The sequence below is a fragment of the Orbicella franksi genome, chromosome 14 (genome assembly GCF_964199315.1).
Source record: "Orbicella franksi chromosome 14, jaOrbFran1.1, whole genome shotgun sequence".
NCBI classification, from domain to species: domain Eukaryota; kingdom Metazoa; phylum Cnidaria; class Anthozoa; order Scleractinia; family Merulinidae; genus Orbicella; species Orbicella franksi.
In genome coordinates this window covers 9063318-9081871 of record NC_138158.1, presented here as the reverse complement: position 1 = coordinate 9081871, position 18554 = coordinate 9063318, and the positions used below count along the sequence as shown (strand labels likewise).

The following is an 18554-nucleotide window of genomic DNA, read 5'->3' as shown; positions in this document are numbered from 1 at the left end:
AAAAAAAGAAAAAAAAAGGGACAAAAAAAAGTAATACCAGGAGTGGGGTTCGAACCCACGCGGATAACACGTCCATTGGAACTTAAGTCCAACGCCTTAACCACTCGGCCATCCTGGTGTTAATACAAACCAGTTAGTTCATTGTTTGGTAGTGTGCAAATTCAGGCAGACTGTAGCTATGAAGAACAATCGATCAAAATGGCCGGAGTAATTTCTCAGCCTCACGATAAAGGTAGGTGCACCAAATTAGTCCATGAAGCTACTTTTCTACTCTCTGATGGAATTGAATCTATTAACCTTTCCCTAAAATCAATCATACCTAATGTCTGATTAATTTTTAAAATTAAGCTGCTCTAATTAGCAATTATGTTGTTTTCACCTATATTAGTTCTAATTAATTTCACCCTATTCAGACGGGCGGGGGAGGGGGAGGGGTGGTCAAATAAATTTGGTATGACATACCGTTTTACTCGGAACTTTACATTGCCATGGCTTTCGTACTTTTGTGTGATTATTTTTTCATTTTTATGACTCTCAACCATTATGTTATTAACTTTGATTTAGCTTTTATAGTTTTCTGACGAAGAACTCCAAGATGGCGGGTCTAAGAGATCAAAATGGCGTCTGTTCAGCAAACATGACATAATGAACACTCTGACGTCATCTCATGTTGTTTACTTCAAGAGAAACATTGTAAGGCAACTCCCTTGTCAAAAGGACGGGGGTGCTCATCATACCATATAGGGGTTAAAAAAGTGGTTTTTTGGTGTTCAGCATCAAAAGGTCCACAGCGGAACTTTTGCAGTACCTTTATAAAGGCTATATTAAACCGAAAAAAATATAACGGGAGATGATGTCTTGTTTTAGAATTAGTATCTCTTAGGGGTGAAAATTGTTTTACGCCGCGCCCACAAAGTTGATCTTCGTATCTTTTAGGAGCTAATATAGTTGAGAAGTAGCCTGCAGAAACAGAGTCCAGCTGAGATTTATGTTGGTTGCAGTTTTAATTCATTCCTCTAGATTAAAAATTTTAAAATAAAAAAGAGACCCGTCAACTTTACCTAAGGAGGACATGCTTAAAGGATGAAAAAAGTTCTTCTTGTTTGGCTACAGTACAATGTTCACGATAAATGTGATAACTGTCATGCGAACAATTTCTGATGTCACTCTATTTTAAACTCTTATTTACCTGACAAAACTTTAACCAACAGGTCAGCGTTTTTGTTTCACTATTTACAAAGCTAACTGTAGACCTTACTGGTAAACAGGAACTTAAATCCTTAAATTTAGACTTCCATTGGCCTTTGTGTTCGACAAAAATTCGGTCTACTTTATATACTCTTTTCATTTTCTACGCTAATCAATCGATTCGCAACGGATTGGCGAAATTTCAAATCGTAAAGCTCTTTTGTCTTGTAAACAAGGTCTGATTTATGAAAATACTAACAAAACTAAGATGTTCAGAACTATAATAACGTCAAATAAGGAAATGCATGTTATTTCTGACGTTAATTTACTGTACTTTAAAATCCTGCTTTGTTCAACTTATCTTAACAATTGCTACAAAGTGATACGCTCAATGTTTTTTTCATCACGTACATTATTTACAAATTGAACAACGAATTTCGCTGGTAAAACACTAGGTGTATCAGTTAAGCCTTAGTTACACTGCTTATTTTTCCTCGCAGCGAAGATCCAAACGATTGAAATCATCATCTTTCATTCCTATACTAAAAGCTATACTAAAAGTATTAACCTTGCTCAATTCTTGAGGTTTAAGCAGTTATTTGAGTCTAACACGCACCTGCAGGTAGACTGCCGTAGAATAACTTGTAACCAACTGTTCTACAAAAACCATTGTATACTTAACTTGCGAGAGACGCAACGGTTCATCCTAAAAAAGGTGAACATATATAAAATAAAACTCGAAAGTTTTGTTGCGCATATCTCTCCCGATGCGTCCTTTTAGAAAGAAAAATCTCAAAAGTTAAATGTCAGTTTAATTTATATACAGGTTGGTACTAGCAGTAAAACTGTCCGTTGAGGTCATGGCATATTTTTCTTCTCATGCGATCACTCGCTGCCGTCCTGGTCATTCTTGCCAACACCTGATAGAGTAAATAAAGAAACAACAACAAAAAATAGTATCCATCTAAATTTATTTCCTTAAATTTAAAAAAAAAAAAAAAATCGGGGCTGCGCGCGCTCTGATTAACTCAGTATTATATTTTATGCTCAAAACAAGACAACCGTGTTTTACTATCTGGCCGAAGTAAATAATCTGAAGCCTTGAATTATATCGTCATAAAACATTACGGTATGTTAAAACACTCACGAAATATGTGAGGCACTCGCTTGTTGCTCTTACTTTCCTAGATTTCTCGTTCTCTAAAATTTCCCTCCGAATTCGTTATAACATGATAAATGGCTGTGGCCTGTTGATTGCGTTGTATTACACTGTAGGTAATTTCATGGTTTACACTCTCATGATGGACAGAGCTAGTTATCAGTCATAAAAAACAAACAATACGTGAGCCGCACAAGATCAAACGACAAACACTTATAGATAGATAGATATAGAAACCTAAACACACTTTCGAAAATACATACAGCTTGATCGATGACATCTCAGGAAAACTGTAAGTAAATGCCAAAAGCCGTTTATTAAAAATTAGAAAGCACTTATGCATGTTTTCATTGAATCTTACCTTTCTCTCCAAAATCCAATGTCACGTCATCTCCAATCAATATAAAAGGTGCCCACCGGTTCACATCATAGCCCTTACTTCTCATCCACTTCATGGCCTCGTGTAGAGATTCACCAGCACTTTCCCCAGCGACAAGGTGATCGTAGAAATGCGTCATTAACTGCTCTGTTGCTTTGTCATCCAGGGCCCACAGTGATACCAGCACTGAGCGTGCGCCAGATCCTAAGAATGCTCGGGCAATTCCAACAGCTCCCTCGGCCTTTGTTTGCCCACGAGCACTGTGGCAACAGCTAAGGACTACCAGTTTAGCTCGCAGTCGAATCTTTGAAATGTCAGACATTGTCAATAAGTAGAGTCCTTCTTGAGGTATTCCGTTAGGAACACGAAAAGATGGTGCAAGGGCAATTGCTCCTCTTTCAACATCACCGTGTGCGCCGATATGAATCAAAGCCACTGAATTCATCGCTTCAAGTACTGCCTGCTTTGTTGCTTGCCGTCCCAACAAAGGCTCAACTCCTAACTTTTTTGCTACCATCCTCGCTTCGTTTTCTGCACATTGCAGTCGAGAAATCTTTGTGAGTTTTCCTTTGAAATGCACCTCACCAACATCAGGATTTCCCACTATCAAAGCACCCGTCTGACAATGGTAGTCCGCTGGACTTTCATTAATGAGCTTGAGAGTTGTTAGAGAAGGAGCAATACGGATCCTGAAAGTCTCAGATAGGTACTTTCCGCTTTCATCAGTTAAGGCGGCAAATGGAATTTGGTATAAAGCGCGATCAGGAACAATGATGATTTCAGGGCCCTCAAGGAAGCGCGCCACAGGAGCGATGATTAGTTTGTAACAGATAGGAAGGTTCATTTTAGGTCCTTGGTCAGCTCTACGTTCCTCTCCAATTCGCCAACCTTCATGGCTGTCCTCATTCCATGTTTTCGATTCTGGTAGAAAACCGTGTAAGCATTGGTCTTCGCAAATCTCCTCTGGTAAAATGCCAAAACTTCTGAAATCAAAAAATTGTTCCAAATGCTGCCTTGATCCTTCCCGAACTAACAGGTCATTTCCTTTTATCACCTGGAAATGTGTGGTTTCGCTTGCTTTAAGAATCCACAAATGTATTTTGTCAGAATAATATGAGACGTACAGACAAGTGCGGTTAAACACTTTTCCCACCATGCCTTCAAGATCAGACCATGCTCCAGAGTCAGCTGGCATTTGATTGTCCAAAGAGTACTGAGCTGACATTAAATCTGCCAAAGCTCTGGCCTTCGAAAGATCTGAAACATACAGAGCTTCAGTAGGATTCCCGGTTTCGCAGAGTAAGTTACTGAGATTTCTGTAGCAAAAGATATTTTGATCCGCGATAGAAATCTTAAGTTGATCGTTGTCGCGAAGGGAGTTGCGCATTTCCTCGCATTTTTCAATACCAGAACGAAAATACGAGATTGCTTCCTGAATCTTTCCTTGTCTCTCTCTAAGCTTTGCCATTTCAATGAGAGACCCCAACAGTGTCTCAACATCTCCAGTCTTGTCACTTAATGCAAGTGCCTTCTTGATATATTCTTCCGCACTATCATAGTCAGACTTCGCGAAAAGAAAAACTCCGAGCTTCAGATAACTACGTGCTTCTAGTTTCCTGTTTCCAATTTTTTGGCTTATAGCCAGCGCCTTTTCAAAATATTCTTTTGCTTTTATTAAGTTACCTACAGCTTGCTCCACAGCTCCTTGGTTGACGCAAACGCTGGCCACTCCTTCTCTGTCTCCAATGTTTGTAAAGATGACAAGTGCTTTCTGGTTATATTCGTTAGCCTTGTGGTACTTTCCAAGAGAGTGAAAGCTAGCTGCCAGCTCCAGAAGAGAGTAAGCTACAGTACTCATGTCGCCAATATTTCTGCCCATAGCCAACGATTTTTCAAAGCACTCTAAGGCCTTGCCATGTTCGCCAACTGAATCATACAACACTCCAAGGCTCGTGTAAGAGGAAGCTTCTCCACTTCTGTCTCCAATTTCTTTCTTGATCACAAGTGCTTTCTCGAAATGTTCTCTAGCCTTCTCATATTCGCCAACTGATCGATACACCACTCCAAGGTTTGTGTAACAGGAAGCTTCTCCACTTCTGTCTCCAATTTCTTTCTGGATCACAAGTGCTTTCTCGAAATGTTCTCTAGCCTTCTCATATTCGCCAACCGAATCATACACCACTCCAAGGTTTGTGTAAGAGGAAGCTTCTCCACTTCTGTCTCCAATTTCTTTCTGGATCACAAGTGCTTTCTCGTAAAGTTCTCTAGCCTTCTCATATTCGCCAACCGAATCATACACCACTCCAAGGTTTGTGTAAGAGGAAGCTTCTCCACTTCTGTCTCCAATTTCTTTCTGGATCACAAGTGCTTTCTCGTAAAGTTCTCTAGCCTTCTCATATTCGCCAACTGATATATATATCGTTCCAAGGTTTGTGTAAGAGGAAGCTTCTCCACTTCTGTCTCCAATTTCTTTCTGGATCACAAGTGCTTTCTCGTGAAGTTCTCTAGCCTTCTCATATTCGCCAACTGATATATATATCGTTCCAAGGTTTGTGTAAGAGGAAGCTTCTCCACTTCTGTCTCCAATTTCTTTCTGGATCACAAGTGCTTTCTCGTGAAGTTCTCTAGCCTTCTCATATTCGCCAACTGATTGATACACCACTCCAAGGTTTCCGTAAGAGTCAGCTTCTCCACTTCTGTCTCCAATTTCTTTCTGGATCACAAGTGATTCCTCGAAATGTTCTCTAGCCTTCTCATATTCGCCAACTGATCCATACACCACTCCAAGGTTTGTGTAAGAGGAAGCTTCTCCACTTCTGTCTCCAATTTCTTTCTGGATCACAAGTGCTTTCTCGTAAAATTCTCTAGCTTTCTCATATTCGCCAACTGATCCATACACCACTCCAAGGTTTGTGTAAGAGGAAGCTTCTCCACTTCTGTCTCCAATTTCTTTCTGGATCACAAGTGCTTTCTCGTAAAGTTCTCTAGCCTTCTCATATTCGCCAACCGAATCATACACCACTCCAAGGTTTGTGTAAGAGGAAGCTTCTCCACTTCTGTCTCCAATTTCTTTCTGGATCACAAGTGCTTTCTCGTAAAATTCTCTAGCTTTCTCATATTCGCCAACTGATCGATACACCACTCCAAGGTTTGTGTAAGAGGAAGCTTCTCCACTTCTGTCTCCAATTTCTTTCTGGATCACAAGTGCTTTCTCGTGAAGTTCTCTAGCCTTCTCATATTCGCCAACTGATTGATACACCACTCCAAGGTTCGTGTAAGAGGAAGCTTCTCCACTTCTGTCTCCAATTTCTTTCTGGATCACAAGTGCTTTCTCGTGAAGTTCTCTAGCCTTCTCATATTCGCCAACTGATTGATACACCACTCCAAGGTTCGTGTAAGAGGAAGCTTCTCCACTTCTGTCTCCAATTTCTTTCTGGATCACAAGTGCTTTCTCGTAAAGTTCTCTAGCCTTCTCATATTCGCCAACTGATATATATATCGTTCCAAGGTTTTTGTAAGAGGAAGCTTCTCCACTTCTGTCTCCAATTTCTTTCTGGATCACAAGTGCTTTCTCGTAAAGTTCTCTAGCCTTCTCATATTCGCCAAGTGATCGATACACCACTCCAAGGTTTGTGTAAGAGGAAGCTTCTCCACTTCTGTCTCCAATTTCTTTCTGGATCACAAGTGCTTTCTCGTGAAGTTCTCTAGCCTTCTCATATTCGCCAACTGATTGATACACCACTCCAAGGTTCGTGTAAGAGGAAGCTTCTCCACTTCTGTCTCCAATTTCTTTCTGGATCACAAGTGCTTTCTCGTGAAGTTCTCTAGCCTTCTCATATTCGCCAACTGATTGATACACCACTCCAAGGTTTGTGTAAGAGGAAGCTTCTCCACTTCTGTCTCCAATTTCTTTCTGGATCACAAGTGCTTTCTCGTAAAGTTCTCTAGCCTTCTCATATTCGCCAACCGAATCATACACCACTCCAAGGTTTGTGTAACCGGAAGCTTCTCCACTTCTGTCTCCAATTTCTTTCTGGATCACAAGTGCTTTCTCGTAAAGTTCTCTAGCCTTCTCATATTCGCCAACCGAATCATACACCACTCCAAGGTTTGTGTAAGAGGAAGCTTCTCCACTTCTGTCTCCAATTTCTTTCTGGATCACAAGTGCTTTCTCGTAAAGTTCTCTAGCCTTCTCATATTCGCCAACCGAATCATACACCACTCCAAGGTTTGTGTAAGAGGAAGCTTCTCCACTTCTGTCTCCAATTTCTTTCTGGATCACAAGTGCTTTCTCGTGAAGTTCTCTAGCCTTCTCATATTCGCCAACTGATTGATACACCACTCCCAGGTTTGTGTAAGAGTCAGCTTCTCCACTTCTGTCTCCAATTTCTTTTTTGATCGTAAGTGATTCCTCGAAAAGTTCTCTAGCCTTCTCATATTCGCCAACTGATCCATACACCACTCCAAGGTTTGTGTAAGAGGAAGCTTCTCCACTTCTGTCTCCAATTTCTTTCTGGATCACAAGTGCTTTCTCGTGAAGTTCTCTAGCCTTCTCATATTTGCCAACTGATCGATACACCAATCCAAGGTTTGTGTAAGAGGAAGCTTCTCCACTTCTGTCTTCAATTTCTTTACTGATAAGGAGAGCTTTTTCAGAGAGATTTTTTGCTTGTGCGTATTTACTTTCACGGAAATGCACTACTGCTAGTTCTAAGCTCAGCTTAACTACGCTTTCTGCGTATGTTATGGCGTTTGTGGTATCGCTGATAAGACTACATGCTTTCCACATTGTAAAATATATCTTTACGTAGAATGATTTGGTGAGTTTCTCGTCTTTTATACCTGCTCTTTCTTTCAGAATGAACAAGCATTCCTTGCATAATTCGATTGCTTTTAGGAATCGATTAGTGTTGAGAAGGTAGCCTGTAACAATGAGGCCGATCGAGATGACTTGTACAACTTCGTCTACGGTGTACATGTCACTGAAGAACTTCTGTTAGAAGAAAACAGAGAGTAAAAGTGGACAAAAATTTGCAACCATGTCGGTTTATCCATTTGCTAACTGCTGTTGTTATGATTTTAATATAAACATTTATTAGTATACTATTGCAGTCTGACTCAGGAAATCGTAGCGCAATTAGAAGATTGCAGCGAGGAGAGTTATACATTTATTTTACATGGAAAGACAGTGAGCTCACGAATGTCTATATATGTTTGCAATGATTGCTTGCTTGATCTGCTGAGATTAAAATAAAGGATTTTTGAAAACGAGAGATTTTTTATGAATATCTATTCTGTTATTTGCTTTTCAAAATCTGGAAGCACTTATATACTTAAAAAATTCTTGCCTCCGTTAGTACACAGCAGGATGTAAGCTCGAATTAATTCATCGCACAAATTTGGTTACATAGTTTAGATCAAGTTTCGGTTTAAACTCCGTTTAACGTTTAATAGTAATTTCTGAGAAGAGAAATTTATCCGGAAATCTAAATTATTATTGATTTTACATTGCTCTTATTAGAACACGAGTTTATCATTTCGACTGGAACTTCTAACGCACATTACAATTATTTGGCAATTTAAATAAGTGAAAAAGATTAAAAATGGAATGACATCTCAACAGTACGTCTATCATCCAGGCATGTGTATCATTAAACAGTAAAGAATCTCTTTTCAGATTTCCTCTGCCTTCAGCAAGACAAAGTTTTAGAGCAAAGTAAAATAGGACTGCCATAATATTGCCGTTGGAAATTGTTGGCGTGGAAATATGATTAGCGTCTCTAATAACTATTTCCTTACTATTATATCATTAAGGTAATCTTTGTTTGAAAAACAACTAATAACAATATTAAAATATAAATAACTTAGTAAACTCACCACTCCCCTTTCTCTTGGTTTAAAGAACACAAAAGCGACAGTCTTTCTTTACTTTGCTATCCTATAGGATAAGAGAAAAATTAAACACCAGGTCTGATTCAAGACTTTTATTCCAATTTAATAAATCCATGTTTTTGCCTCTAACTCCATGCTGATATAAAAGTACAACAGGGATGACAGAGATACATGACCGAAACATACAGAAATAAATAAAGAAAGTAATTAAATAAATAAATAAATCAATAAATAACTTTATTTAAGTGCCAAATGTATTTAGCACTATTGTGCTAATTGAGGACACAGTAAATGAATAAACAAACATTACAAATAGAACGCAAACGTTTTAGAATACCAACTTGTGGGAGGCTGACCAGTTGGCTAGTGATACAACGTGGTTGAGAAGTTGAACTCGGAACTACCGAGAACAAAACCAGAAAGTGGTAAGGTGGAGGATTATTTTGAACCAGCACCTCAAGATTTCCAACCCAGCGCACTAAACCACTCGACTACCCTGCCCTCTCCTACAGACAAAGGTTAACTCCTCAAGAACTTCAAAGTCACGGACAAACATAGAAAACATACATTCCTTCAAATTTACAGACAAATATAAACAAACGTAATTGGACTGATTTGCCAAAGATAAGTTCACAAAACTGAAAGTCACAGATGTACAGGAACCCGCGAAACTGATTTTTTTTTCTCAGAGATAAATTTAGACGCAAAGCGTCCAATAAACGCAGAAAACTGGAGCTTAGAGAAGAAGAAGCACAAAACTGCAGGTCAAACATGAATATAAACGCATGTAGTTGCCAATCAGAGAGTGACAGTCGTGCAAAACTGATAGTCACAAACAAAATGAACACAAAAAAAGAAACCCACAGAGGAAGATCAGCGTGCACGAAACTGAAAGTCAACAAGGATTATCTTCTAAGGCATGATTTTCTGCAACTGAAATTACAAGGATTTCAACATCCAAATTCCTACAATATAAATTTAAACGTATTATTTATAATCCTCTGAGCATAGCTTCAACTTACTATTTTAATTGTTGCTTGAGATGTTCGAATCAGACAATCAACGCGGCGCTTCCCCTAAGAACAATGTGTGTTTAATATTAATAAATATACAAATGAATATATTAAAGATCGTATATTTGAACTGCGGAGAAAGACATGTACATTCTTCATCATCTACGGGCATATTACGAACTCACAGCGGAGTGACCAGCACCCAGCTGGCTTGATAGGTCAGGAGCACTGCACAGGCATCGCAGAGGTCATGGGTTCTTTTTTTCTTGTTTCAGGCTTTAATTTCACAACTGCTTAAGTTGTGTGTATAACTGCGATGATCAATCATCTCTTCATTAATAAATATATATGGAAAAAAAATTGTGTACAGTAAAGAGGAGGGCATACATCGAATAGACGATATCTTATAACTACTAGGTTAAGTTCACTGTTCTTACCGTTACTAGATGAGTCAAAATCAGAATGAAATCCAATTCAGTCTGGATCAGCAAAATCGATGTTCCTTTGACAAGGACAATAAATTATCAGTGTCATTTAAGTCTTTTCAATGCACAGTAACAACATCAAATATCTTAGAGGCAATCAATCTTTGACTTTTTTCCTCCACTGTGGCTAGCTACGTAAAACAAACAAAAAGCTTTATGTTCTCAGTTTTGCAAGATTACAATACAATCAGTGTACACAAGTATTTTGTAGGCAATCTCAACATGCGTAATCGTGTTATCCCTTCTAATGTATGGTTAACAATCATTGTAACAGTTTCAGTCTTTTTTAAGTTTATTTTTCCTGAAAAGCACCACTTGCGAGGTTCAATAAAGTGTGTATGTATGTAGAAATAAAAGGAGAGTAGATGAGGATATCTACCGAAAACAAAATGAATACTGTCAGAACTGCCACGAACCTGATGATACAAATCAAATGAGTACTCACCTCTACTTTTAATTCCCTTTTCCACTGCGAAAGAAAACCTTTCAAGGCCTGTAACACCACGTCACATCACAACAGGGACTCTGTCTGCAATCAAGTGACAGAAGAATCACCAAAGTATTGTTTACGTTTTCTTTCCAATGCATTTAATTAACACCAAGATACTGAACTGTAAAACGGAGAACTTTCTGATTAGAAAGAAGTCCAAAATCCTCATTTTTATTTTGTTACTTCAGAGATTCAAAAAAAACATGTTCCGTTCAGCGCCCACTCATCAGAATTAATTTTTCTGAAAGAGGTTATTATTTTTCTATTCCACTACGTAATGTTGTATTTTTGAGCAATTTTATGTAATGTATGGCAAGGTTTACCAAGCCTAACATCTTATTGACTATCAGCCAGTTAATTTGACGAGTTTATATTTCTCAGTAGCCAATTGCGATTTATAAATATCACTAACTGCTGTGTTGCAGTAATGATATAGTTTATCTTAAATATACAATAGTTATCGTTAATTCTTTAGTTCAAAAAGTTAATGTGATATGTTACGATTTTTATCGACCAAATTTAATGTAGATGCACATGTGAGGTAAAAACCAATTACTTACCGTTCGATGAGAAATCTAAATCAGAATGAAATTCAAATTTCTAGCCTCTAGCAGCTAAAACAGCGTCTCCCTCAAAATAACATTGACGTACAAATTATCAGACTTTCGAACCATGGGATACGCTTTCGGTTTCGACAGGCTGTGGAGTCTTTTTTTATATCTGCTGAACATTTATCGAATTAATTAAAAAAGTAGAGCAAGAAGCTAGTTAACATTTGAAGACCACAGTAGCTATTCTGGCATTTGTGATTCTCTTTAGCCAGTATACAGTCCCATCACTTATTTTGTGGCTTTTGGCACAGTCTTATTTTGGTCTTTAATAGCATCTGTCACTGCCACACGATAGGCAGGTTTCATTTTCCCCTCGCGTTTCAGTTTTCTGATTTGCAATTTAAGTTACAATTACGCAGTTTAGGTACATGCTTGTTTCCTTGATACAGTCAACTCTCGCTATAGCGGACGCGCTCGGGGACTTTGTTTAGTATCCGTAATAGCGAGAGTCCGTGATAGCGGGATGTGAGATAAAAAGTGCCCTTAACATGCAGAAAATAACATAGACAATGCCTGTGAAGCAAGGACTATAGTGCAGCCGATAAAAAAAGAATTGATATAAAGATAAACATTCCAGAAGTCTTTTGAAGTGGTTTATGACAATTGATGAACCGCAGACTGTAATTTTATATAATTATGTTATATGAGAAGTAGGTGATGTTCGCTTCATCGAGAGTCAAAACAATAAAATTGTCATTTTGGTACCTGACGAAAGTGTCCGTAATTCCGTAATGGCGAGAGGCCGTAATTTACGGGAGTCATTTCCAGTCAAGCCTCTATAGCTTTTGCCGGGGATCTGGATTTTGTCAGCAATAGCGATGTGTCCGCAAGGCGAGAGTTCACTGTATATACTGTACATACATGCATGACTCAATGTGTAAGATTTTAATAACTTTCTTTCGTCTGTGTTGCTGACGGCTAGGGAATTGTGCAATGAGATGACTGAAACGACACGGGAGTTCCACTCAGTATTAACGGCACCTTTCCTTCAAACAAATCATTCCATTAAAAATCTGTTTTCCAGGGGGAGTTTCTTCGGAGAGGGTGATCTAATCTTCTCCCAAGATCACTATGTTTGACGCTGGCCTTGGAAGATCTTGGGCTTAAGATTATGGGTGACCTACCCTAACCCGTTAAAATATTTTCTACGGGGATTAATGGCTGGCTGAGTTTGATTTTTTACCTGAGCTATTGACAGGTGACCAGCTCTGTGAATTAGCCTGGCTACTTTCCCGCCCCCCCCCCCCCCCTACCACTCCTCAGTCAGCCTTTGCAACCAATCCTAAAGGCGCGAGTTACGCCCTGTGACCACACCCAACCACCTAGATCATCAGACAACTTTTTTTTATCTGATAACGACCGGAGAACCAAACACACATGCAGGCTGCACTTACTACGCAATCCGGAGCTTAAGCAACTTAGACGCCAAGGAGAGTGCAGGGTAAGAAGTATGGGTTATTGACCAAGTGTGAGGTCAAGATGGCTGGATATTGGCCAAGTTCTCTTTTTGCGTGTTTATGAACCGAAACGGAGTCGAGGTCCATAAACTGGAAAAAAAAAAAAAAAAAAAGACCGAGGCCAATATCAAGCCATCTTGACCGAACAAGCTTGGTTAATAAAGGATTTATCATATGGCTCTCGGGAAAATTTTTCTTGCGGGACTCGGCGGGTAGTCCCGAGCGGACAAGATGGCTCCATCTTGCCCGCTCGGGTAGCCAGTCACAGGGCAGGATTTGATTCATCTTGCCCGCTCACGGAGGTAGCCATATAATAAATGTATTTACATTTTACTTTGTTGTTAAGAATCTCGCAATATCTAAGACTATTCAGTGCGTCTATCAGTTTTAACAACTAGCTCCAGCTGAAAATGCAAAGAAAGCGTTTAATTCTAAATAGAAATTGAAAGAAAAAGGCCCTCGTGATTCAATTTCTACAAACAACCCTGAATTTGGCTTGAATTTCCCTTTTTTCTTTTATAAAGTATAGTTAAGAATTTTACCAAGTTCTAAGTTGTTATTACGTGCACAGCCTTTGTTTCTTTCATTACTAGGTTGCTGTAGTTGTTTGCTGAACCGCTCCTTAATATTATAACAATCTGTATACTTCTTCTTGTTCTTCTTCTTCTGAAAACTGAAATATTTCCAAGCTGACTCAGATGTGTCACGTTATTCTCAGAAGTTGTTTGCAATTTCATAAGAGTTGGTCAGTCATTTAGTTTACCTTATTATTTTGGAATTGGCGATGGGGTTTCACAGTTATCCTCTTTTCACCGTGAGCGCTGTTAGCAATATTCATGGCGATGACAATTAAACCTGTGAGTTATCATGTGATATAAGTGATAAATAGGTTATCATGTGATATAGGTGATAAATACCTTCTTAAATAAGGGATTCCCCTGATATTGGTTAACTGAGCAACTTACGTTTCGTTTTTGGTGATTAGCTGATAAACAAGAACGGAGGGATTCCCCTGTTTTAATTTAATGAGGAAGTCACGTTTCGTTTTTGGTGATTAGGTAATAAACAAGAGTAAAGGGATTTCCCCGAATGAGTTTACGTCATCACGTGTTCGTATGACTTTCCTATGTTCTGTTTTGACCGATTACAATGAGAGGGGGCTGAATAGGGTTGCTGGAACTGTCGGTTCTCAGTTAAATTTTGGGCGATTTCTCAGCTATCAGTGAACTTTCCGAGAATCTCAATGTTTCCCGAGACGAAGTTGAGGGGAACACGGAGATTCTCGGGGAACAAAATTCACTGTTCCCCTCGGGACCAGTCATTAAGTGTTAATTATCAACTTCAAGATATCCATAATCTCACGACCGTTTTAAGTACCGCCGACGCTACAGTTATTTATTTACTTTTTTCAAGAAGCTAACATAATTGAAAAGTAGTCTACAGAATTGGACTCGAGCTGAGATTTATATTGCTTACAGTTTTAATTTATTCCTCTGGACTTTGAATTCAAAAAAAAAAAAAAAAAAAAACAGGCCCGTCCTGTGCGTTATGAGATTGGTACTTGTTGAAAATTTCCGGACTACTAGAGAAACATTTCAATTTATTTTGAACGAGATAGAAAATAAAATAACGAGGCGAGAGACCATACATAATACTCCGAGCTGCTAATGCTAAGCGTGTGGCCTTGTTGGGCCAGCTCATTCCTCCCTTTTTACTGGTGTTTTTTGGCCGAACAGGAACGTGTTTGCATCTCTTCTCCTGCCTTTTTTGTGAGAGTTAAGCATGCGCCAGGGATAGATTTATGACAAAAAGACCTCGAACCTCACGGGTGAGCATTTAAACGAATGTAAATCTCTGCACGGCGCATCGATTACCCGTGCCTCCCAGAGGTAGACTCTGCACCCCAACAATTTTAGGCACTGGTGCCACATTTCATTTGGAACCGTTACGTTCACACGAGGAGAATTTGGAGTGCCGTGCACGAAAATGGGCAGGATGTTGCCAATTATGTGCCGTGCCGTGTTGTTTTAGCGCATGTAAATGGGGCTTATATCTTAACTCCGTACTTGTGTATGAAAGAAAATTAGTTTCGATGTAGTATAGGTTGATGAAAACTGAGTGAACACACATCCTGTGAATTGTGTTTGTGTATAAGATCAGAATTCAAACTTGCATGTGCTTACGAGGTTCCAGGAGTAGGAGAGAAAATAGTATAAACTTTACCTCTAACTCATTCATGAAGAAAGAATATTTCCAAAGACATTATCAAATACAGCAACGATTAGAAAATTCTTGTTGACGTGAAAAAATGTTATAAATCCAAAATGTGTATGGTGGAGAACTTTCCTTGACCTTTTTCATGATCTTTCCGAGTTTTCCCTGACTTATGTTGAGCAGTTGTTCTCAAAACAGTCTATTATTTAAGGTATTTTCCCACATTATGACGCACTAAATGCATGCTAGTGTTAATTGTTTTACTGGAATTATCTGGTTTCCTGACTTGTCTGCTGTTTTTCAAACTTTTGATATTTTTTAGCCTGTTCATTCTCAGTAAGTTTATTGCTTTTCCACGACTTTCCATGACCCAAACTTCAATGTCAGGACTTTCCATTCCTGAAAATGAAATTATATAAAAATTCCATGACTTTCCAGGTTTTCCATAGGAACCTTGAGTTAAATTCCGAAGAAAGGGAGGAAAGTAACAATAAACTGCGCGACAGAGCAACTTAGAAATGAAAAATAACTTCCCTTGAAAACTAAACAACCAACTCGCGACGGAAAGCTGCCCAAATATTATTCAAAAAAGAAAAAACGACAATGACACAGTGCAAGGTGCAACTTGTAGCAATATGGCCGCCACTTGAACCCTCGCTAGTACCCAGTCCACCTGATAGACAATGATCTTCGATTCCCTGGATAATAAAAAACAATCGACTGCGCATGCTTGCAATCTTACATCCGACAAAAATTTTGAATTTTTCCCGCTATTGGCAAGAATAGGCTGCTGTCTCGCTAAGGCTCGACAGCAATTACCCTTGCAAGCGACGGGTGGGATCTTCTATCTTCTTCCCTGACTGTTTCTCGCTGAAAATAACTTTAAGCCCCTAGTTCTGTGGGACTGTTGTAGCCCCTCTGCCCTCTTGTTCCAATCCAGACATTAGCTTCTTTTTCTGTCAGTTTTAAGGGTTGAAGGAGCTCAGTCACGGTATTTACGTTCTAATTCGCTCTGCTCAAACTAACGTAAATTACTTTCCTCTTACGTGCAATACATTCAAAACAACCAACACTGTTTCATGGTTGGATGCTCAGGCATTCCAACGTCATGAGAAATAACAAAATAAAACAGAGAAAGGAAAAATATTACCGCGAAAAAGCTGATTATCACCGTCAGACTTAATGCGCGTAGAGGTACCCGGCTTAGACTTGTCGGAATCCTTCCTCTTTTTGTCCGCAGCATTCTTCGCCTTCCTGGGGCGATTTTCGTCTCCGGAGTTCGAGGCAATGTCATCCGACTCATATTCTTGAACCACTAGCCAGCGGTCTTTGCTGCGGTCAGCAGTCTTTATTAACTTCTGCCTCTTTCGAATGATTTGTTGTGCTTGCTGAGACAAACTATGTACTTGAGCGGGGTCGTCAGCACTGGTCTTTATTCGGGAAAGGAGGCTTTCTAGTTTGGCGTTCACCTCAAACTGCTTTCTATTACCCTTGAATTTAAATTCTGAAGCGGACCTCTCTATTTCCGACTGATCTTCTATCAGCTTTCCCTGGGCTTCGAGGTGTGTGTTAAGATATCCCTTGAATAAGGAAAAAACTTCGTCCACCGGCTCTGAACTTTGAAGTTTAGGATTCTCTGGTGTTTGTTTCTCTTTCCTTCCGTAACATTAGATTCCGAGTCGGACATTACAGCGAGTAAAACGAAGGGCAAACATGTCGGCAACTGGAGCGCGCGAGAGAGAAAGAAGCACCTCGTGCTAGTGAATATATGGTAGGCAGTGGCCAATCAAAAGGTGCCACAGAAACTCCTGGAAAGAATTGCTTACAAACCAGCGGAAAATACATTTTGTGTCAGTTATTTTGGCCTCGTGCAAAATTAACTTTAAATTTAAGAAAACTTGAGAATAATAATTTACGAAGATAGAAAAAGACTGAAGAGACAATAATAAACCATAAAGAAACAAGGATGGCTAAGGATGGAGGAGATTGACACGGATTATACAACAGACGAACTTGAAAAACTTAGGCTAAACTTTTCAAAATGCGCAAACCGTGACATAGCTCCTTTAATACATCCAGTTAAATTGCAGAGTTTTCTTTCTTCTTTTTGTTTTTCCAAGGTTATAGGCCCATCCTAAAAACCAGTCATGAATATGATCCCTTGTTGCCTCAGTAACACGAACCTGACCAATGTAAGTAAACTTTCAGAGACGATGGAGAATGTCCTCAAATACTTACGGTCTTTTGGCAAGCCTATGCTAAGGCCCTGTCCATACTATACACCGGAGGAATTTGGTAACGGAGGTTTCACTCTGAGAACTCAGCAAATGTTTTCCGTCCACACTACGCCGGAGGAGTTTAAAAACGCAACAATCACCCGCCATTTTGGATTTACTCGGTCAGGAAAATCACATGATTATCGTGACGCTATCGTTTTTCAAAATGCTTCGTTTTCAAATTGTTTTCCGTCCACACGAACTGATGAGAAGGCGTCGTTTTCAAATTCCTCCGGTTTGAAGAGTGTTTTCGAAAAGCTCCGTTTTCGTGACGGATTAGTGTGGACGGTAGGACTAACCGTAGAAATAAAGCTGCGTTTTCAAATTTCTCCGGTGTAGTGTGGACTGGGCCTGAGGAGTCGGCTTCCTGTCCAATCTTTTTGCTGGTTTGATTTAATGCACAGCTCATAAATAGATTTTGTTTTTCCTCAAAATGAAAATCGATGCCTACCGTCTTAAGCTAAGTTATAAGACAGAAACAGAAACATTTGGACCAGGTTGTAAATGGCAACTGGGAGAAGCTTATAATAACCATCAGATAAGGGGCCATGCCTTCATCAACCCCCTCCACCCTCCCCTCCCTCATCTGATCATCCTCTCGAGTTAAAAAATATTTCACTAAGGAGTATAAGTGATGCCAATTTTGGTCAAAGGTGATAACGTCAGAAGTGGAACAAAGGCCAACGCTCGTCATGGCCGGTTACATGCGGCACGGGAGTCAGTGGGTTATTATACAATAACTACAGAAATTCTGGTGCGTTCATTGGCTAATTTTTATTGTCATAAAGCGGACAAACACATGAATTTATAATTTATGCGATGCATCAACGACCGAGAGTGGACAATTTGACAATTTGTTCTCGTAAAAAACAAATTGATGTCAGCTTTTAATGCGTCTGTCCTGTTATTGACAATGAATCTCGTCACAACATTGTCCAAGTAGTCTGCGAATCCACTCGGCTATTCCCTCGTGGATCCACAGCTACTTTAACAATGTTATGACGAAATTCATGATCAATAACAGGACAGACGCACGAAAAAACTGCCGTCAATTTGTTAAAAACATGGCTTCGGATAAGTAAAGTTACCGGGACTTTCGAGAAAGGGGCTCCCGGTCACTTTTTACCTAAGGCGGTCATCCAGTTGTATAAGGAGTCGTACCTTAGTTGGGAGTTAAAACAGCCTCGTACTACTCTATAAACTTTCTAAATGCGACCGCCACAAACGACATAGCAAAAAGTATATCCATTCGAGAATCTTACACATATATTCTTATATCCAAATTTGCTTACAAGAGTTTTGCAATTATAATGAAGGAAAGGTGCTAGCTAACATTATCTTTACGTCGGACTCATGTGAACCTTCATGTTAATGTCTATTTAGCAAATAA

The 18554-nt window shown here is 39.3% G+C and overlaps 1 protein-coding gene and 1 non-coding gene across 2 annotated transcripts; both read right to left on the bottom strand.

Annotated features, from left to right (window-relative positions):
* Positions 1-34: 34 nt before the first annotated feature.
* Trnal-uaa (transfer RNA leucine (anticodon UAA)) lies at positions 35-118 on the bottom strand. The gene has a single exon. It is a non-coding gene; the product is annotated as a tRNA-Leu (tRNA).
* A 1898-nt stretch (positions 119-2016) lies between these two features.
* On the bottom strand, positions 2017-8735 carry LOC145468439 (uncharacterized). Its single transcript, XM_081452151.1, has 4 exons — positions 8604-8735; positions 7456-7719; positions 2709-6897; positions 2017-2108 (listed from the first exon to the last, which is right to left on the bottom strand). The coding sequence occupies exons 2-4, from the start codon at positions 7702-7704 to the stop codon at positions 2074-2076; spliced, it is 4473 nt and encodes a 1490-aa protein (XP_081308277.1). The 5' UTR covers positions 7705-7719; positions 8604-8735; the 3' UTR covers positions 2017-2073.
* Positions 8736-18554: the final 9819 nt, after the last annotated feature.